General features: G+C 36.7%; 1 protein-coding gene across 2 annotated transcripts in view; it reads right to left on the bottom strand.

Annotated features, from left to right (window-relative positions):
- LOC122164718 (aminopeptidase O (putative)) overlaps positions 1-19,805 on the bottom strand; it is a 129,769-nt gene that overhangs the window by 93,856 nt on the left and 16,108 nt on the right. For both annotated transcript variants that reach the window (XM_042826948.1, XM_042826949.1), the window contains exons 3-5: positions 17,606-17,772; positions 6,662-6,818; positions 3,403-3,651 (exon numbers count right to left, since the gene is read on the bottom strand). In XM_042826948.1, coding sequence (XP_042682882.1) covers positions 3,403-3,651; positions 6,662-6,818; positions 17,606-17,772 — 573 coding nt within the window. The remainder of the gene's footprint in view (positions 1-3,402; positions 3,652-6,661; positions 6,819-17,605; positions 17,773-19,805) is intronic.

Here is a 19,805-nt window from a genome sequence, read left to right as displayed (position 1 = left end):
TCAGAGGGCTGGAACACTTCTCCTATGAAGAAAGGTTGAGGGAACTGGGCTTGCTTAGCTTGGGAAGAGAAGGCTCCAGGGAGACCTCCTTGTGGCCTTCCAGACTTGATGGGAGCATATAAGCAGGAGGTGGTACAGCTGCTTACAGGGGTGAATTGTGATAGGACAAGGGGGAATGGTTTTAAACTAAGGGGAGGTTTAGGTTGAGTATTAGGAGGAAGTTTATCACACAGAGGGTGGTGACACAGTGGAACAGGTTGCTCAAGGAGAGACTGTAGATGCCCCATCTCTGGAGGCATTCAAGGCCAGGCTGGATGTGGCTCTGGGCAGCCTGGTCTGGTGGCTGGCTATCCTGCACACATTAGGAGACTTGAAACTAGATGATCATTGCGGTCCTTTTCAACCCAGGCCATTCTGTGATTCCATGATCTTTTCCCTGCACAATCCAATTAGGAGCTCTATAATCTTTGCAGCCTCATATGTTTCCTACTCCTTTTTCCTCCAATTCTCTACCCTGTAAAAATGAGAGAACTTAAAATCAGATATAAGAAATGCTGTTAGGCATTTGTACCCTTCTCAAAGTTCTGCAAAAAAAGCACTGAGTTTCTAGATTTTAAGCTGTTTAAATTTGATCCACAATGCTTTTTTTTTTCTTTATTTTTAATGTAGAGTTTAACATACCAACAAAGCTATCTGGATCACATTCTTCTTCTACTAGCAGGAAATTTCTGGGAAGCTATACACAGTCACTTGAACTAAAATATCATGATATCAAGAAGGTATGCAAAATTAAGTTTTCCAACTTCAAAGGTATGCAGGAAGCAAGAAATAATGATGGCAATTATTATATGCAATCAAGATTTTGTTTCCACACAAAAATTAAAGGCAAATTTTAAAAGACAGGAAGAGATGTAAAGAAAACATAAGTAAAATGTACATGCTTTCAAGCAGAACTTTTTCCCATAAAGTCAGACTTCAAGGGAAATGCAACTGACTCACAGTAGCAGCTGCTAGAATAGACAGTTTAAAACACCTAATTAGGTCACTCCATGCAAGAACTATCATCCTTTTAAACCACTATAAAATGCTGAGGAAACACCCCCCAAAGAAAAGGAAAGTTTTTGGGGATATAAAAACACAGTAAGTATCAGCCAATGAGGAATAAAGGAAGTGCTAAATGCTCTAAAGCCCTGATACTTAAGGTGAGACTAAAATTTATGACTGTTGCCTTTCCTAGCAGACAGGAATACAATTAGAATTCTCAAAATGATAGTCCCTTTTGCTGGCATGCTGTGTTATGTTATACTGCTACAAACAGAACTGAAGATAAAAAGGTAAATGGTACCCTTTCTAACCCAAGGAAACAGCAAACTTTTTCTTTTTTTTTTTCTTTTTTTTTTTTTCTTTTTTTTTTTTTTTAATAATGTGGGTTTGGGCATTGTTTACACACAACTTATGTCTTAAATGAAGCCATGTATGTAATTATCATTGCATGGGCAGGAATACCCATGTAAGTAGCTGCTTTATGCAAAGAATCTCCAAAAAAAGTATATCACATGAAACAAGAACAAGCGAGCTCTTATGAGTCACATACCCTTTGCTGTCCAAACAGCTTGACATTTAAATAACTTAAATTATTATTTTATTTTGATTTAAAAAAATTTGAACGTGCTTGGCTTGATGAACTGATGAATGAAAAGCATCAGGAAGTATGCATGCTCCTTCTTTCATCCTTTACTTATATTCAGTGATAGGGATCATTTGGAATGAACAGTCATTAGAGGAAGCATAAGGAAATATACACAGAGGTTTTCTCATCTCCTCCACAAAGAAAGCATTATTACAAATTCCAAATACACAGTCTGGATTCAGATAACCACAGATGCTTTTCCAACAGAACACCCTCCAGGCATCCTTTCCCCACAAATTCTGGGAAAGGTACATGCAGGGGAAGCACTGCCATCTTCCCAAAGAGCAGAAACATACCAAGAACAGAATCCTGAAGATTGTTCCTTCTCAATATCATCATTTTGGCCCTGCACATCTCTCACTCCTTTCACTTTCTTTTTTTTTTCTTTTTCTGTGTGTACATCCTGTGTCTCTCATGGTTCCACAGATCATTGCTCTCGTCCTACAGTTAACATGGCATGCTTTAATTTATGAGTCTGCTAAGCAAATACCTATCACAGAAAACTCAGTGGCATATTCAAATTATCTACAAATATGAGTCTGATGTGAAAAAGAAGAGCATCACTGAATGTTGGATTCTTAAATTTCATAGTCATTAAAACAGTAAACTTACAACAAAAACTATACAATACTATTACATGACAGCATTTTTTTTTTAATCCCTGAGGATGATTGCAAGATGAAAGCTGAATACAGAAATCTACAGAAAGGAAAATCAAAACATCTAGCATGAAACAGAAATTTTCATATTTGATTAGTTGTACAATTTATCAGACACCATATTGTCAGACTGCCCCTCTACTGCCATCTGTCACATGGCAATAAAATGTAATGGAATAGTGGTGGAAAGGTTCAACCTCTACTGCCATATGACCAACTTCTGCCAGAACGTTGTGGGCCAATGTAGGATAAAATAGGATGCCTTACTTTTGGAGCAGTCCTTGTTGTTCTCCTTTCAGCCTTCAGCTGTGTATGTTTTACTCTATATATACATGTGCCTTCTAGTCTAGTTTTGGTACTAGGAAACAGTAATTCAAATAGCATTTTGTTCTCTGCTATTAGCAAATGCTATCTGATAAGCAACTTAAATATTTTTTAGAAAATTAAAAAATAAATGAGAAATTTTAATTGCTAGATGTTGCTGTACTAGTACTAGAGCTAAAATCCTTCTGTTATTGCACAACTGGAAATTGTACTGTCAAAATAATAATATTTAATTAAGCTTTTTATTTTCCAAAATTACATGAACACTGAAAGTTTGCTTTCCTCAGCTTCCACTGTTTGACTAGAAAATCTTGAACCAAAGAAGACTTATAAATAAACTACTTATCTGAATTTTAACATGTTCTGTCAGGACATAATGACAAAGTTATCAACATCAACAACAACAACAAAAAACATGAAATTATATTAGCATCAACTACTGCAATTAATAGAATTTTTAAAAACTTTAGTTTTGCAAAGCAGAAATTCAGACACATGTCTTAGAACTTATATTTTACTTCCCAAGTCCTTATAACACTGAAATTAAAGATCTCAGCACAAAGTATTCAAGTAAATCTACTAAGGGAAACCCAGGTAGCAACAACTAGCATTTTAAAATTGATTTAATAAAACAGTTTTATATTACAGCAATTTTACTCCATTAATTAGCTGATAAAAAGGAGTCTAACAAAATACAGAATGAGGTAAGATAGTAAAAGCATTCTTTACCTAGCCATTCCCAGGCTGGAAAAGTTTGAAGGAACTATCAAAACATCAAGCCTGGAAAAGGGATGGGTGCCCAGTGTGGAGTAAGCAGCTGAGAGGCACTGAGGAATAAGCTGAAGTAAATGTTCTTCACAGTGTTCCATGAGGCACAAGGGAGCAAAGACTCTATAGGGAATGACTCTTTGCAATGTGGCAGCAGGATTTTGGAAACGGCAGGGATATTCCACATGACCACAGCTTTCTTTATGCCATCTGACAGTAACAACAAAAAAATAGTTCAATGTGATACAGAAATCACAATGGAATATACTAACATAAAGACATTTTCCAGATACCAGAATGATGCAATTAGTTCACATACATCTATCTCATTTCATCTTCTCATACTATTCACCCATGTTTGGCACTGTGAAAAAAGAATCAATATTATTACACATCTGAATAGAGCAAATAGAGTTACTTATAACTAAAAAAGAAGAAACAGCCAAACCTTTCTTTTATAATAAACACGAATAAAAAAACTTAAAAACTAAATAATGATACAAGAATGCTTCTTTATTCAGAGAATTTCTACTTAAATGGTGATCCAAAAATCTTTTTACTCCCTTATTACATGCAACTACAATTAAATTCCATTTTTTTTCTGTTGTTTTTTTTTAGTTTAAAAAAAAAATGTCCATGAGTTTTTACTATTTTGGGGTTTTTTTCTTAAATGAAAAAAAAGTAGGTATCATTTCAGTCTGATCAACACAGATATCACTATTAGTAGCAAGACAATACTAAGTTACTTTTACAGAATATTCAAAGCTGTGGCTAGAAAAATGAATAAATGTGATCCTTTCTAAATCTGAGTCATACACCTTTATCTGTCCAAATAGATTTTTATCTGAGCAAAGATCAGCTTCATGTTTTCACCTGTTAACTTGTCTTCTCTACAGGGCAGAGCCTCTCCTGGTATCAGATTTCAGCTTCAAGAAGCTGGTTCTACTATGCTTTGACAGACGAAACGCTTACTGCACCAAGCATCACCCAAAAGTATTTATATTTGTAAGAGTGTAAAAGTAAAAATTCACTCCAGGTAAGTGCTGATACACAAAAACAAATGACAAGATGTAGAAAAGAGCTATGCTTCTCAGAAGTGCCAAAATTTGTAAGTGTCAAACAAACACCTTGTGTAAAAGAAGCAGATTTTTATTACAGAAGCAGAAAAACTCTCATCTACCATTAAGCACTTCTTTTTTTCCCGAGAGTTGTCTAAACCACAATATTTTTGCTCTAAAAGAATATAAATTTGTATTTAATTGTCAGAGTTGAGATTAAACAGGAACATAAAAGCCATCAGCTCAATTCTCTTAACATTTGCCAATTAGTCCTTATGGAGATAGGAAACTTATTTTACATTCTAGCTGCATTTACTATTTTGATGTAGTCTTCTCATACCTCGCTGGTGTCTGAACATAAATTATATTACATATTTAAGTAATTCCTTTTGGAGATCCTTTTTCCTGCTGCTCAAGAGTCTATACCCTTTATCATTCCTGAGACACTACTTTAATATCTGCTTGATATCGACTTCATATCCTTTCTAGAAACCTCTGCTACTGGTTTGGTTACTTAGTCTTACTGATTTAAATAAACAGTGAGCAATTGCTGTGCTAACTCCCAAATGTGCTTTTTTAAAAAATCTTTTTGGGTTAGTTTTTCTTCTAAAGCTCACCTGTTGCAGATTTCAATTTATTCAACAAAAACAAATGAGAACAATGAACATCACACTGATTAGAACTTGCTGTATTTTTTGCTACAGAAAGATAAAGAAAATCCCATTTTCCCAAAGTTTTCAAAAAATAAAAATTAAACAAACTGTCTGATTAATATCCTGCATCAAATCCATCACTGAATATCCTGCACGTTACAAAAACATGTTTAACAGTTACTGAGTACTTGTGTATGGACAGTCATATAACAAACAAATAAACAGTAGAGAAATAAACAGAAAATAATTTCTAAAAGCTTATGTATGTACAAACTGCTTTAAAGCTTGAATAGGCGTGTGTTACTGATGTTAAACAAAACATAAAAGTTCCTATTCCCAAGATTTATTAGGACTTTTTAAAAACAAAATTAGCCAAGCTGCAAGAGATCAGAGTCCTTTAATTTTAAATTTTAGCAATTACGTCCTCAGTTTCCAAATCCTTACCAACTCATATCAAAATGGTAAGGACTTCCACAATCTTAATGCTAACACAGTATTAGTCCTAAAACTTATGAGTAAGGTTTTTTGTTTTTGTTTGTTTTTTTGTTTTTTAAGCTATGTCTGAGACTTCTGTTAACTAGGGTGAATACATGTGGAATCAAGCTTTACTGCTCCAGAAAATTAATTTTTAACTTCAGTTGTCATTGGAAGGACTATATGACATTATAATATTCATTCACAGGGATCTCCAAGAACAAGTCCAGGGGAGGGCCACAGAGATGATAAAGGGCCTGGAGCATCTCCCTTTTGAGGAAAGGCTGAGCAATTTGGGTCTTTTCAGTCTGGGAAAAAGAAGACTGAGGGGAGATCTCACTAATGTTTACAAATATCTAAATGGACAGACAACCCTGTAATAATTTAAATGCAGTGAATCTTTTTGACTAGATTGAAAAGAGAGATAAATGTATCCAAAATAATTACATTTCTACAGACTTTGTGAAAGATAACAAAGTAGCCACTGCATATACTGGACAAAAGGCTATTTTTCATTGAACCGAATGAACGTCCAAAATTCTTTCACAGAACCACTGCATCATTACACACCAATCCAGGCAAACAACTGTGCACGTCAGCTCTAACTGCAATGGGACTGTAAAAGAAAGGAGAAGTAGGTGCTTGCATTTGCTAAGAACTACAGCACTACTGGGCACTAGATATCCAGGATGTGCCAAGCAGCACTGAGGATTATACAGGAAGAGACTGTAATAAAAAACGGAGAATCTGCTAGTCTTGCAGCAGAGCATTAAACACCACAGGATGTAAGATGCAAATCCAGAGAATGCTAGGATTAGTGCTATTGCTCATGAAACAGTTTGTTTTTACATAAAAAGAACCACACCCTTATCCATGAAAAAAAGCCTTGGGAATTATTTCCCTGCCACGATTTTTCTAGTAAGATGAAAAATTCTGTTTTTATTCCTGTACTGAAATGGCTTATTTTCACCTTCCATGGAGAAAATGTCACTGTGGAGTAAAATGTTGCTTTTCAACAATAATCCAAACACCAACCTGAAATCATCTTGTGAAAATGGCATGGAAAACTCATCTTCTGTCTGGATATCAGCCGCGAAGCACTGCTGTTTGACTTCCTGCCAGCAGCCTACAGCAATAGTGAAGGTGGATGCTGGCATTGGCATAGTTACATAGTAGTACCAGCTCGTGATACCTGTGAATAAAATGAACATTTGTGCAGATTCATCAGTCAACACATCATATTTTTGTGCACTTGAGATTTTGGGTCATATCTCTCACGTTATGTCCTCGTATTTTTGTTGAAGAAGAGAAAAAAAATCACTGAGACATGTAAGAGCAGTTATGTGACCACTATGGATTCAATGTCATTTACTTGTACCTGTACTCAGCACTGGTGAGGCTGCATCTTGAGCGCTGTGCTCAGTTTTAGGTCCCTCACTGCAAGAAAGACATTGACTTCCTAGAGAGTGTCCAGAGAAGGGCAACAAAACTGGTGAGGGGTCTGGAGCACAGGTCTTATGAGGAGCAGCTGAGGGAGCTGGGATTGTTCAGTCTGGAGAAGAGGAGGCTCAGGGGAGACCTCATTGCTCTCTATAACTACATGAAGGGAGGTTGTAGCTGGGGGTCGATCTCTTCTCCCATGTGAATAGTGACAGAACTAGAGGGAATGGCCTCAAGTTGCACCAGGGGAAATTCAGACTCGATGTTATGAAATACTACTTTTCCAAAAGAGTTATTGGGCACTGGAATGGGCTGCCCAGGGCAGTGATGGAGTCACTGATCCTGGAGGCGTTCAAGGAATGTTTAGACACGTTGAGGGACATGGCTTAGTGAGAACAATTGGTGATAGGTAGATGGTTGTACTGGATGATCTTGACTGATCACTCAACCTTAGTGATTCTTTGATGTGATGATTCTATACTTAAGACCTTAACATTCCTCTATGTGCTGATATCTTCAGCTATAAAAAAATCTATACTTATTGAGATGTTATTGATGCAAGGATAACAGCATTACTGCCCAATAATTGTATCAGATGTGAAATCTAATGGCAATCATAATGACACAAAAGATTAACATTTAATTCTGTCAACCGTGGATTACTTCCTTACACTTTTGTCTTGTCTATATGACATTACAAAGATTACAAACCCTTTTCTTTGTGTTCTGGACAGTACCAAACTGACAGAAAAGTTTTAACAACACTAGTACTTATGGATCAGACTTGGCAATCTGAGATATAGAAATGACAAGCAGGAAGTTAGAAATTAATCAGATAGAATATTGCCAAAGTCAACTTTCAGGTCATGATAATCCAGGAGCTGCTATAACAGGATTAGAAAATCCAATAGAAGGTAAGAAGATGAGACTTAATAGTATAGGAACACAGAGATGGAAGACAGAGTATCTTATATACTGACTATATATGCAAACACGTGTGAACAAACTTCAAGATATTTTGGGGCAGCCTACCTTTCATTAATCTAAACACTGCTTAGGTTTACATCTGGCTCTCTAAAAAGAGAACAGCATAAGGGTCACATTTAAGTACCCATCTGTGGGCAGAAGTACTGTTGACACACTGTATTAATAGGTTAATTACTCTTGGAAAGAGCCTCGCCTACAGAATCGTGTGCAATTACGTGTAGCCATGGAAACTGTGGAAACAAACAAACTTCATTTATTTTAAGAAAACATTAATACTTGCAATAATGCTCTAAACAGGGTTATGGAACACTATCAACAGAAAAAAAAAAGATGCGAAGGTTGGAAATAATCAAGTAGCTACCACAAGGGGTATAATTAGGGGTATAATTATCTCCTTACCTAATGACACTAGAAGTTCTGCAAAGAAAGGACAAGTTAAAAACCTTACTGCTCAGCCTCAACAAATTTTGCTACCTACAATTTAGTATAACGTTTATAATGCCTTTTAAGAGGCTGAAGCTTCATCTTTCTTTGTCTGCCACAAAAAGCCTCTGCCTTTTATATGCAGTAGCAACCACTTACACTATCTCACTCTCTTCCGCTTTGGCAACATGTACCACTACCATCAAAAAGTTTTGATTGTCAGTGGAACATACATTACTCCTGCAATTTTCTTAACCTCACAACAGTATGCGAGCAAAAGGAACTTATTTGCTCCAAACTTATTTGAAACAAGAGGATAAATGTTTTTGTTTTTTTAAACTTACCAAAGCTAGGAATGAGCCAACAAAAGCGAGTTCCATTTAGAGCAAAAGACATGGCCCAGAACAGTACCAATTTACTGTTTTGAAAAAACAGACTCTCAAGTAGTGTAACATGGATTTTCATTTGTACAAAATTTTGCTGAGGGCCCAAGCCTGCTTGTATTCAAAATAGCAGCAGCTTTACTTTCAATTTAAATGGGTACAAGAGGTAGTCCATACAACTTCATTTTCTGTAGTTTTGTTATGCAATGCATTAAGAGTTATATTAACAATAAAATCTTTAAATAACAGCAAAGGAAGAGGGAAAAAATAAGGAAAAACGAATGCATTTTCAATGGAGTTCTGAAACAAAAATGAAAGCCAAAAGGCAGCCACAGAAACATTGCTCAAGGTGGCAGAAGATGTAACAGAAAAGACTCACAATAGTGAGGACACTGTCTAAAACTAAAGGAAAGAGGTCTTCGCTACACAAATGGAGGGAGAGGAACACAAAGACAAATAAGTTTAGCAAGACAGGCTGGAGCAAGCAAGACCACAGAGGTTTTTGGTTTTTGTTTGTAAGAAAAGGGGGATGGTAATTTGAAAAGAATGTCAAAATCAGTTTTCAGTCCAGAAAGAACAGTATGTACTGCATTCACAAATTTACATGGACTGGCAACAAACATGATATTCAGAGGCAGAGCAAACCCCGAAAAAGGATTCAGGTACCAAACACTGGAAATTAGGTTTTCTTGATATGTGCTTCCAGATTTATCTAAACTTGAGTTTCCTGAAGAAAAGAAAAGCAACTAACATACAGCCTCTCTTCTGTTTTCCTAGTCTCATATATATTGCAGGTGTTTTACAGATCATTCAAACTCTGGATACTCTTAGGACAAGATCCAAGATCCATATTGCCTTTACGTATGCAACTGGAACTAAATCCACTTCCTGCAGAGATTTAGATGCTCTCCACTCATACCCTAGAATGGCACAGGATAACTAAACGTTTTTCTAACAGTGGTCTTCCCTTCAGCAACTGAATTACACACACTGGCATGAACACAGTCTCACAGAATGTCCTGGGTTAGAAAGGACAATAAGACTATCTAGTTCCACACACCAGCCATGGGCAGGGTTGTCACCCACTAGATCATATTGCCATAAGTCCCATGCAGGCTGGGTCTTGAACACCTCCAGTTTCTCTGGGGAATGTGTTCAGTGCCTCACCATCCCAACAGTGAAGAATTCCGTTCTTATATCTAATCTAAATCTATTTTCTTTTAGTTTGACACTGTTACTTCTTTTCCTGATAGTGATCCTCACTCCATTTTTTCCTCTAGAGTCCCTTGAAGTATTAGAAGACAGTAATAAGGTATCCCTGGGGGCAATCATATTGCTCAACCTGCTAGCCACACTTCTTTTGATGCAGCCCAGGATATTGGCTTTCTGAGTTGCAAGCATATACTGCTAGCTCATGATGAGTTTTTCATTTATCAGTTACCCCCACATCCTTCTGCACAGAGCTGCTCCATTCATCAGCCAGTTAGTTCTGATGTTTGGAGACAGCAGCTGCAGCAACCTGGCCTTATTGAACTTCACGAGGTTCGCACAGACCCAACTCTCAAGCCTGTCAGAATTCCTCTAGATGGCACCCCAGCCCTTTGGATGCAATCACTCAGCTGATTTTTTACAAAGTGGCCCATCAAATCCATGTCTCTCCAAATTAGAGATAAGGGTCTCATGTGGGACCATATCAAAGGCTTTGCACAAGTCAAAGTAGATCAGTTCCTCTTTCCTTGTCCACCAGTGCTGTCAATCAGTTGTAGAAGGTCACCAAACTATCTAGACATGATATGCACTTTGTGAATGCTTGCTGTCTACAATCATGCTTTCCGTATGTATTAAAATGGTTTCCAGGAGGATCTGCTCCATGATCTTACTGTGTGCAAAGATGAAGAAGACTGGTCTATTGAAGATGACTGGTCTGTTGCTCCACAGGTCCTCCTTTTTACCCTTTTTAAACATGGCTGTTACACTTCTCCTTTTCCAGCCGGACTTCATACCTTTTCAAATATGAAGGAGAATGGTTAGCAACTTAATCTGCCAGTTCCCCTAAGATTCTGGGATGCATTTCATTGGGTCTAATGGAATTGTGCATATTCAGGTTCCTCACATGGTCTCAGAGCATCATACGGTGGGTAGGACTTAATTTCCCCAGTTCCTACTTCTAGACTTGGGAGGTATAGTAGGAGCAAATGCTGGTTAAGACTGTGGCCAAAAAGTTGTTGAATATGTTAGCTTTCTCCATGTCAGCTGTAGCCAAGTTCCCTGTCTCATTCATCAGAGGTTACGATTTCTTATGTCTTCCTTTTCTGTGTTCTATACCTGCAGAAACCCTTCCTGGTATTCTTCACATTCCTAGTCAAGTTTCACTCTTGCTGTGCCTTGCCTTTCCCTGTCCCAACCCCAAACTCTATATAGGCTGTGTCCTTACAAACTTTTCATGTAGACCACTGCTTCCACTGTCTGTGCATTTCTATTTTGTATTTTAATTTCTTTAAGAGGTCCTAACTCAGCCATGTAAATGAGATCACACTATAAAGAAAATAAGAGAGCTCTCTCTAAAATGTGTTCACTGATCTATGATTGAAATGGTCTTCATGTATGCAACACTTCTCTACAGCAACAACCATGAAGTACTGTTTCAAACAGAGTTTAACTCTCACTGGTAGGGTTGCCTTCTGCCTACCTCTTTTCTCCCATAACTTCCTTTCTTTAACTTTCTTCAGATTGATGTGATTTGTTTCATTTTCCATTATTTATATCCTCACTATGCACTGGGACGACAAGCTCCACTCTGTTCCTTTCCCCCCCCTTCTTTCTCCTGACCATCCTCTGCTTATCAGTGGCTTCCTTGTAGACAGCACCACCTCTAGGATAAGAGATAGTAGTACAGATCAAATGGGAAGATTCCTCTCTCTAATGAAGTTCATAGCATTTTGTAACCATGAAAATTTTTTCAGACTAAACAAGGACATCTTGGGAACAACGAGATGTTCATTTCCCAACCTATGGGAAATGAAGAGCACAACTGGTCCTTATATTTGAAATGCTTATTCTCCTTAAAATCAGACTTAATTTAAAAGAATTAGATTCCTATATATGATTACCTTGGGCAAAATATTTTCTTACAGATAATTTAAAAATCATTTTCCAATTTTATTTTTTTTCTCAGGATTGCAAAGCAAGCCTATTTTACAATTACACAAATTCTGCAGCAACAATCATCTATTCTATAAAACTGGAAAACAATCTATTCAAAATTTAGGACTATATTTAACAAGAGTAAGAAATTATAAGCTATTTCTAATTGCCCAAAACAACAACTTAAAGGCCATTTATTTACTGTACTTGAAATAATAACAATGAATCATGAAATTACATATTAGAATTTTAATGCATTCAGCTATCTTTGAAACTAGTAAATTGTTTAAGTCCTGCGGAGTTTATTGTAGCTGAAGAATCACGTGAAAGCCACTGTCTGATAATGCCTGATGGAGTATTAAGATTGTATTTTGTGGTGTTTATATCTGTGTTGGCACAAACTACATATTTGAGGGGGAGTGTGCTAATATACAAAAACAATGTCCATGAATTAATAGAAAAACACAATTCAGCTACTTCTAAAGAATTAGAGGTATCCACACAACCCTGGAACTTGATATACAAAGTAAGAGCTAGCACTAGTACATAAAAACACAGCTTAGTAAACTAGTAGCTGGGGCACCAGGATGAAGAATCCTCCAGCTTTCTGGAACTCCTTGAAACTTGCAGAGATTTTTTATCTTATCTGAAGGACAGAACTTCCCATATCGCTTTCCCACATTCATGCTGGAGTATCGGTTCAGCACTGACTCAGAAGGATGAGTAGCATGTGACAAGCTGTCAACTCCCATAGTGTAATTCCTGCTACATATTGGAGATCAATCAACATGAGTACCAGACTCTTTAATTTTGCCTTGGGAAAAGAGAGAAAAGCTCAAATAAAATCTTTTACTGTAAAGTATAGTCAGGTGATGGCTTCCATACCACTATATTTCTAATAACAAAACACATCTTCTAGCTGAAATCAAAGTCTACACAAGATAGAAACACTAGGAATATGTGAATATAGAGTAACTATATAGACCACAGAGACCAAACCTCTTGATTTCATGTTTACTCTTGAACATGAATAAAAATTAATACAAAGGTGCTTGTGACAAAACATATATGCACATTCTGTGTGTAACAGCAATGAAATGAAAATAATACTAACAAAAATTAAAAAGTATATCCAGTGCTTAAATGCCTTGTATTACATATAAACACATCTATAGTGTTCCCTTCTTCCCGAAGGGCCTTACCAAAAGCATTCTTCTGATGCTTTTTTCTCCCTTATGTACTACATAAAAAATGCACAGTATTTTGAAGCACTTATAGATTTTACGTGAATAGTTCTCATTTCTACTTGGGTAAGTAACATTGCACTATCTTTCAAGCAACTGTGGCCACATTTCATTTCAAATGAAAGGATGAGCCATAATTTTATAGGAGAGAGAATGCAAAAAATGCTATGTGCAATTAGTAGAAAACCTGCAAATTCAAATGGAAAATGAGGATTCTGTGCAGTGAGTAGCCCTCATCTTGCCTTGGCATCAGGTCAAAGCATCTGTACACCTAGAGATGTAAATTTATGAAGCAGAATGCAGATTTCTGTTTAAAGGCCAATGGGTATAATCTTTGCTGCTGCTCTCTTATTAACTGCCTATGCACTTATTAAAAATATGATCTTGAAACAAAAATTCAGCTAACCTAGTTCTATTCAGAATAAATTAATTAACAACTGCCAAAATGTTTGTTTTTCCTAGGGAACTCCATACTTTAAAATATATCTTGGTGTTCTGCCAGTGCGATTTTATAAATATGCAGTATAGCAACAGCATATTGTATGTAAAAATAAATAAATAAATAAAATGTTTTCATTTAACTTTCCCTGAAAAGCTGGTAGATGTGACCTAAAGACAAAATTCTAAATTAGATAGATTTAATATGCCCTGCAAAGCTGCAAAGTGAAAAGATCTATATCGAACAGCCTATTCAACAGCACAGGCCTACTAATAAACCTGGATTCCTAAACTCATTAAGAATTCATTTAGATTAGCACCTGAGCTTTGTGTTTTGTCTTTAAATCATTCCTGACAATATCACTGCTTTCCTTTCTCTCCTCATCTATTTTGTACATTGTTCACAATTCCAAGCAGGTATCTAAAAGTTGTTTGTTATTTTTTTGTGTATATAAGCACACTGATAATGAGGCAGTCATTAATTGCCAAGTCTCTGAGAGTTATTGGAGTATAATATTTATTACCTTTAAAGAAATCAAACAACTCTTATTTCATGACAAAATTAGAACAAATTAAGAGTCCTGTGTGTCATGTAGCTCTGTAAGTAGAATCTTCGACACTCTTGGGAATGCCATCCTGGGGAGAGGGAAAGAAAAAACCTAAAGACAGTCTTGCTGCTTCACTTCAGTCGAGTTTAGCTCAAAACTTCTCTGAAAGGAATTGACACAGGACACAGGACTTACTGATTACAACTACTACAAGAATTTAAACTAAAAGCTCTTGTATTCTCCACATGGTGACAGGCCAAATTTGGGCCACTAAGTCCCAATCCTACCGTTAACGATATGGTCACTGATGTCATTTTCAACACTCCATCAACTGCATTTTAAAATGCGGTTTTCCCCAGAATTAATTTTTCTCTTAATACCACATAATCACAGAATCACAGAATCACAGAATCACAAGGTTGGAAACGACTTGCAAGATCATCTAGTCCAACCACCCTCCCATTCCTATCAGTACCACAAGCTACTAAACCATATCTCGTAGCTCCTCATCCAGGCGCCTCTTGAACACCACCAGGGACGGCGACTCCACCACCTCCCTGGGCAGCCATTCCAGTGCCTGACCACCCTTTGAGAGAAAAAGTTTCTCCAAATATCCAACCTAAACCTCCTCTGGTATAACTTCTTGCCGTTTCCTCAGGTCCTACTACTTGCCTGGGAGAAGAGGCCAGACCCTTTTGCACCACAGCCTCCCTTCAGGAAGTTGTACAGTGCAATGAGGTCTCCCCTGAGCCTCCTCTTCTCCAGGCTGAACAATCCCAGCTCTCTCAGCAGCTCCTCATAAGACTTGTGCTCCAGACCCCTCACCAGTTTTGTTGCTCTTCTCTGGACACGTTCCAGGGCCTCAATGGCTTTCTTGTAGTGAGGAGCCCAAAACTGAACACAGTACTCGAGGTGCGGCCTCAAGTACCACCATACACATTTAATGGACTCTTAAACTAGAGTCACAAAGCATTATTACTGAGGAAATAATTATTTCACAATATAGACTTTTCAACTAGTGAATTGATTAAGAGAATATTCATTTTAGCCGGCCTGTGCCCATTTATGTTGCCTAAAAATCTTCCACAGGTTTTTATTTCTAGAAATTCACATCAGAATCCTTTCTTTTCATAATACTTTACACTATGCAAACACCACCAAGGTACGGGTAACAACTCATCAGCAAGGCAGGAGTGTGAATAAAAATAAATTATACAGTAATGGCAGAACTGTTCTCCTAGCCTGAAATCAAGAACACTTTCTTAATACCATGTCAGGAAACGACTATCACCCAAATGAGTGAGAAGCTCATCATAGCAGTTGTCCATATTTCAGCAGCAGAGTCAAGGCTTGAAACGTGCTTTACATATGACCAAAATAATTGGACAATTCAATGCAAACTGATGGCTCTCAAATTAAGGATACTTTTATTCATTCTTCCTCTCTCAAATATAAATTTGATTCTTTAGAGGGGATTTTTTTTTCCACAAGCACCTAATTCTAACCTTTTCCATAAGCCTTCATTGAACAACCTTTTCACAGGATAAAAACCTTTGCAGAGAACTACTATACAGTCTACAATTCTTTTGGCCAAAAGGAAGTAAAATTATATACATCAAAAGTATGCCTAAGCTACTTTCCAGTATCAAAATGCTTCTATATGTTTCCCATTAAAGAAAATTTTGGCCGTATCTGAATATAGGCATCAGCCCCTTTTTGCAAGTGTTGAGAGATTAACTTATTTTATCACTATATGCTATACAGTTTTGAATGATTATACAAGAAGTCAGTTCACTACGGCAGTAGCTAAAAACAACTATTAAACTTTGCCTGAGGGGTGAATTATGGAAATAGTGAAACTGAGCAAAGCAATTCATCAGGACAGGAATCAGTGAAAAGAGTTAGTCATTTCATATACAGTTTTACAGTTGAAAATAACTGCTGTAAGGATTAAATCCTGCCTTGTAATCACTGTAATTATTTTAAGTATTAAAATCTTATATTACTTCAGAATGGAGACTTCCAAAACAGTTCCATTTGAGGCTGGCTTTCCTTGAGTTCTAAGAGCTTCTTTTATCAGAATGGGTAAGATACAAAGACTATAATCTTTATTTCATTTATTTACAACTAGAGTATATAGCTGTGGAGTGGTGGGCCTTGTCAAACATAAGGAGCACAAACTTTCTCCATTGCAAACGGAAATGAATACATTTATTTAGGGACTTAAACTTTAAAAACTTTAAAAAATCAGTGTATATAGCCACCAGATGGATGTTGGATTCACCCCACAAAATTTTCCCATTCAACTTATCTCCATTTCTCTGTGCGAAAGTTAAGCTCTCTTCTGTCTGCAGCCTGAATACAGCTTGCACTTTCTGCAGCTCTACTGATTAATGTTGATTAATGCCACAGCAGTGCTGTACGAATCCAGTTTACTTTGTTTGTCAGAGGGAAAGTGGGAATAAAACAGAAATCTAGGACTTCTCTCCCAGTACTGGACCAATCAGTATCAGTACTTAAATTAGGCCTAATTAAGAAAGGATAATTATAAATTATAAATAATAATGAAAATCCTGATTTCTCACTGAACATCAATGAGTACCACTTCCATAAGCAGGATTCATATTTAAAGGTCTAACAACAAAACTACTTACACTAGAAAATATTGACCGTGCTTCTCAAACAATTTCAAAACTAATGGTGGCAAGACATCCTTTATATTATTTTGATAACTGCCATAACAATTTCTTTATCTGTGCAGACAGAGGTCTAAAGAATGAAGTAACCAATAAAACAGAAAAATGCTTGGTTGCTTTCAGCTGCAGATAGCGTTATCTACCGATTTAAAAAAAAAAAAAAAATGTGCAAAAAAAAAAAAAAAAAATCAAAACAAACCAACAAAAAACACAAAACCAACCCAAAAAGCAAACACCAGATTTTCAGAGTACGGAACTGATATTCTTCATCTATTCAGTATTTTTCAGGAAACATACAGTACAGTGGCAGCTCTTAATTACTGCCACACTAAGCTACAACTTGGACTGAAGAACAGACACTGAAAGTTTAATTAATTAAGGCTTGGATTGTCAAGAGCCCGATTCAGTACTTTATCTGTCAAACATTCAACTACAAAGCAATTAAAATAAAGTCATTCACAACAAGTGAAATCTAGGTTTGGAAAAAGTAAGTCTGTAAAATATTCTCAAATTCTTACTAATTCTTACTGAGACCTTGAATAGGCAACCCCACATAGAGATTACTTGTAGATATCCTTTAAGTGCTTTTACATCCTTTCAAAAATAATGTCATTACTTAAGCTGTATATCCAATTATAAAGCTACTGAAAACACTGCTGTAGAAAATAAATTTCACCTTCTTGAAGCTGGACTGGTTCTGCTGAGTTTTCACCACTCATCAATACAACAAAGCCTGCCGATGCTCGGACTGACGCTTGCCACGTTGACGAGGCAATGGGTGGTTCTTGGCACGGGAAAAGGGCTCTGTTGTTTATCGGTGATCCCATCGTATAAACACATGGCCTACATGGAAGGAAATGAGATGGGTGGCAGAGTTACAAAAAAAGACTCAATTGTGTTTTCTGTCAAAGATCAAACATACTGTTGTATCGCTTTTATACTTAACTTTCTCAGCTAGGTTTCAAACTTGTTTGACAAGAACCAAAGTTCCATTTAAGCCATTTAAGACAAGATAAAGAAAAGCAAAAGTACAACAATAATTTTTACATAAACCACAAAAGAATTTTCTGCATTAGCTTTTCAGTCTCATACAATAGGTCTAAGCTGAAATCATAAGGCCAAGAAAGGCTTCTATCTTCTAAGGATTACATTGTAGCCTTTACTGACATTTATGACACTTCCTCCGCCTTCCCTCTGCCTTCCTGAAGCCCCATCTGGAGTTCTGCGTGAAGGCTTGGGGCCCTCAGCACAAGAATGATGTGGAACTGTTGCAGTGGGCCAAGAAGAGGCCACAGAGATGCTCAGAGGGCTAGTGCCCATGTCTTACAAAAACAGGCTGAGGGAGCTGGGCTTGTTCAGCCTGGAGAATCTTTGGCAAAATTTTATGGCAACATTTCAACAGATAAAGACGATTTATAAGAAAAATGAAGAAGGCCTTTTACCTTTAATGATAAGACAGGGGCAGTAGTTTTTAACTATAAGAGAGTAGATTTAAATTTTGTGTAAGGTAGATTTTCATTTTTATTTTTGTTATGATGAAGCTGGTAAGATTGGGAACAGGTTGAGCAGAGAAGCTGGAAGGGTTCAATGCCAGGCTGGATGGTACTTTGGGCAGTGTAGTCCAGTAGAAGGTATTGCTGCTCATGGCAGGAGGTTGGATGATATCCTTTACAAGTTCTTTCCAAACTAAACCATTATATGACAACAATTCTGCATAAGTTATGCACAAATTTTCTACTTGTTCTTTGCATTTCAGCAGCACCAGTCACATCAAATAAGTTGAGCATGCAACCAAGGTCTGTTCTATGTATGTAGGGTGTAGTGTTTAATATCAAAATTACTTCTTTGATAATATTTGATATAACATCACAATTTTGATTTAGAAGAGTGATATAATATATACTGGAAACACAGAACAAATTAACTTCCCCCTATTAAAATACAGTTACTGCAATACACAGTTCAAATCACAATATCAATATGATTCCTATTACCAGCCTGTAACACACTCACCACTATGGTGCTGGACATTCACAGCCATCACAGAGGAATACATGGAATGAAGATAGTACAAGCCTACTAGCTGTCTTCAACAACTTTTTCTTGTTTAATTTTTATACGCTATGTTGCCATGTATTTAATCCCCCATACTGACCCAGTTGACTCAGGGAGACATTAACAATCTTTCAGTGAATTCAGGGAAAAACATGTACATCAGCAGTCGATCTACTCAACTCACATAGCTGTTTATCTAAAACAAAGATCACACAATGGCCCCTTTTGTTCTGAGATGTCAGCTTTCTTTGTGACAGCTGCGGCCAGTCATACCCTGAGCTATACTCAGAAGTTCATATCCATAACCAGTGAGTCTTCTCCCATTTTAGGGGTTTACTGGTCCATCATGCTATGCTAGGTGCCACCTCTTTGGGTACCATGTCGCTGTTTGCCTCATATGCTTCAGCTGTCCATTACAGAAATGCAAGATTATTTATAACAAATGAGTAACTAAGTACTTCAGCTACATCTGTGATATACATTTGAATACTGCAGCTCAAAAACAAAAGCATTTACATACGTTTACTTACATCTGTATTTGCATTTTTACCTAATTATACATTTATGCTTGCTGTATTCACATGTATAGCTTTCATAAAGTCAAAAAACATTCATGAATTCTTTAAAAATGTGTTAGTATTTTAATCTAACAGTAAGATAGTATGAAGATAACAAGCTAGATGGGTATAAAATGTTTTTTAAAGAAAAGGCATTTACATTGGTCAAACAAATATCAGAATTTCACTTTTTTTTTTTTTTTTTTTTTTTAAGAGCTCATTTCACAGTTTAACTATTTCCATTTTGGGGACCTCTCAAATCAG

Source organism: Centrocercus urophasianus, unplaced genomic scaffold (genome assembly GCF_019232065.1).
Source record: "Centrocercus urophasianus isolate 14NV4802_14NV808 unplaced genomic scaffold, USGS_Curo_1.0 seq_27, whole genome shotgun sequence".
Lineage (NCBI taxonomy): Eukaryota > Metazoa > Chordata > Aves > Galliformes > Phasianidae > Centrocercus > Centrocercus urophasianus.
Note: the sequence above shows the minus strand (reverse complement) of the source record. Positions and strands in the feature narration are given on the sequence as shown.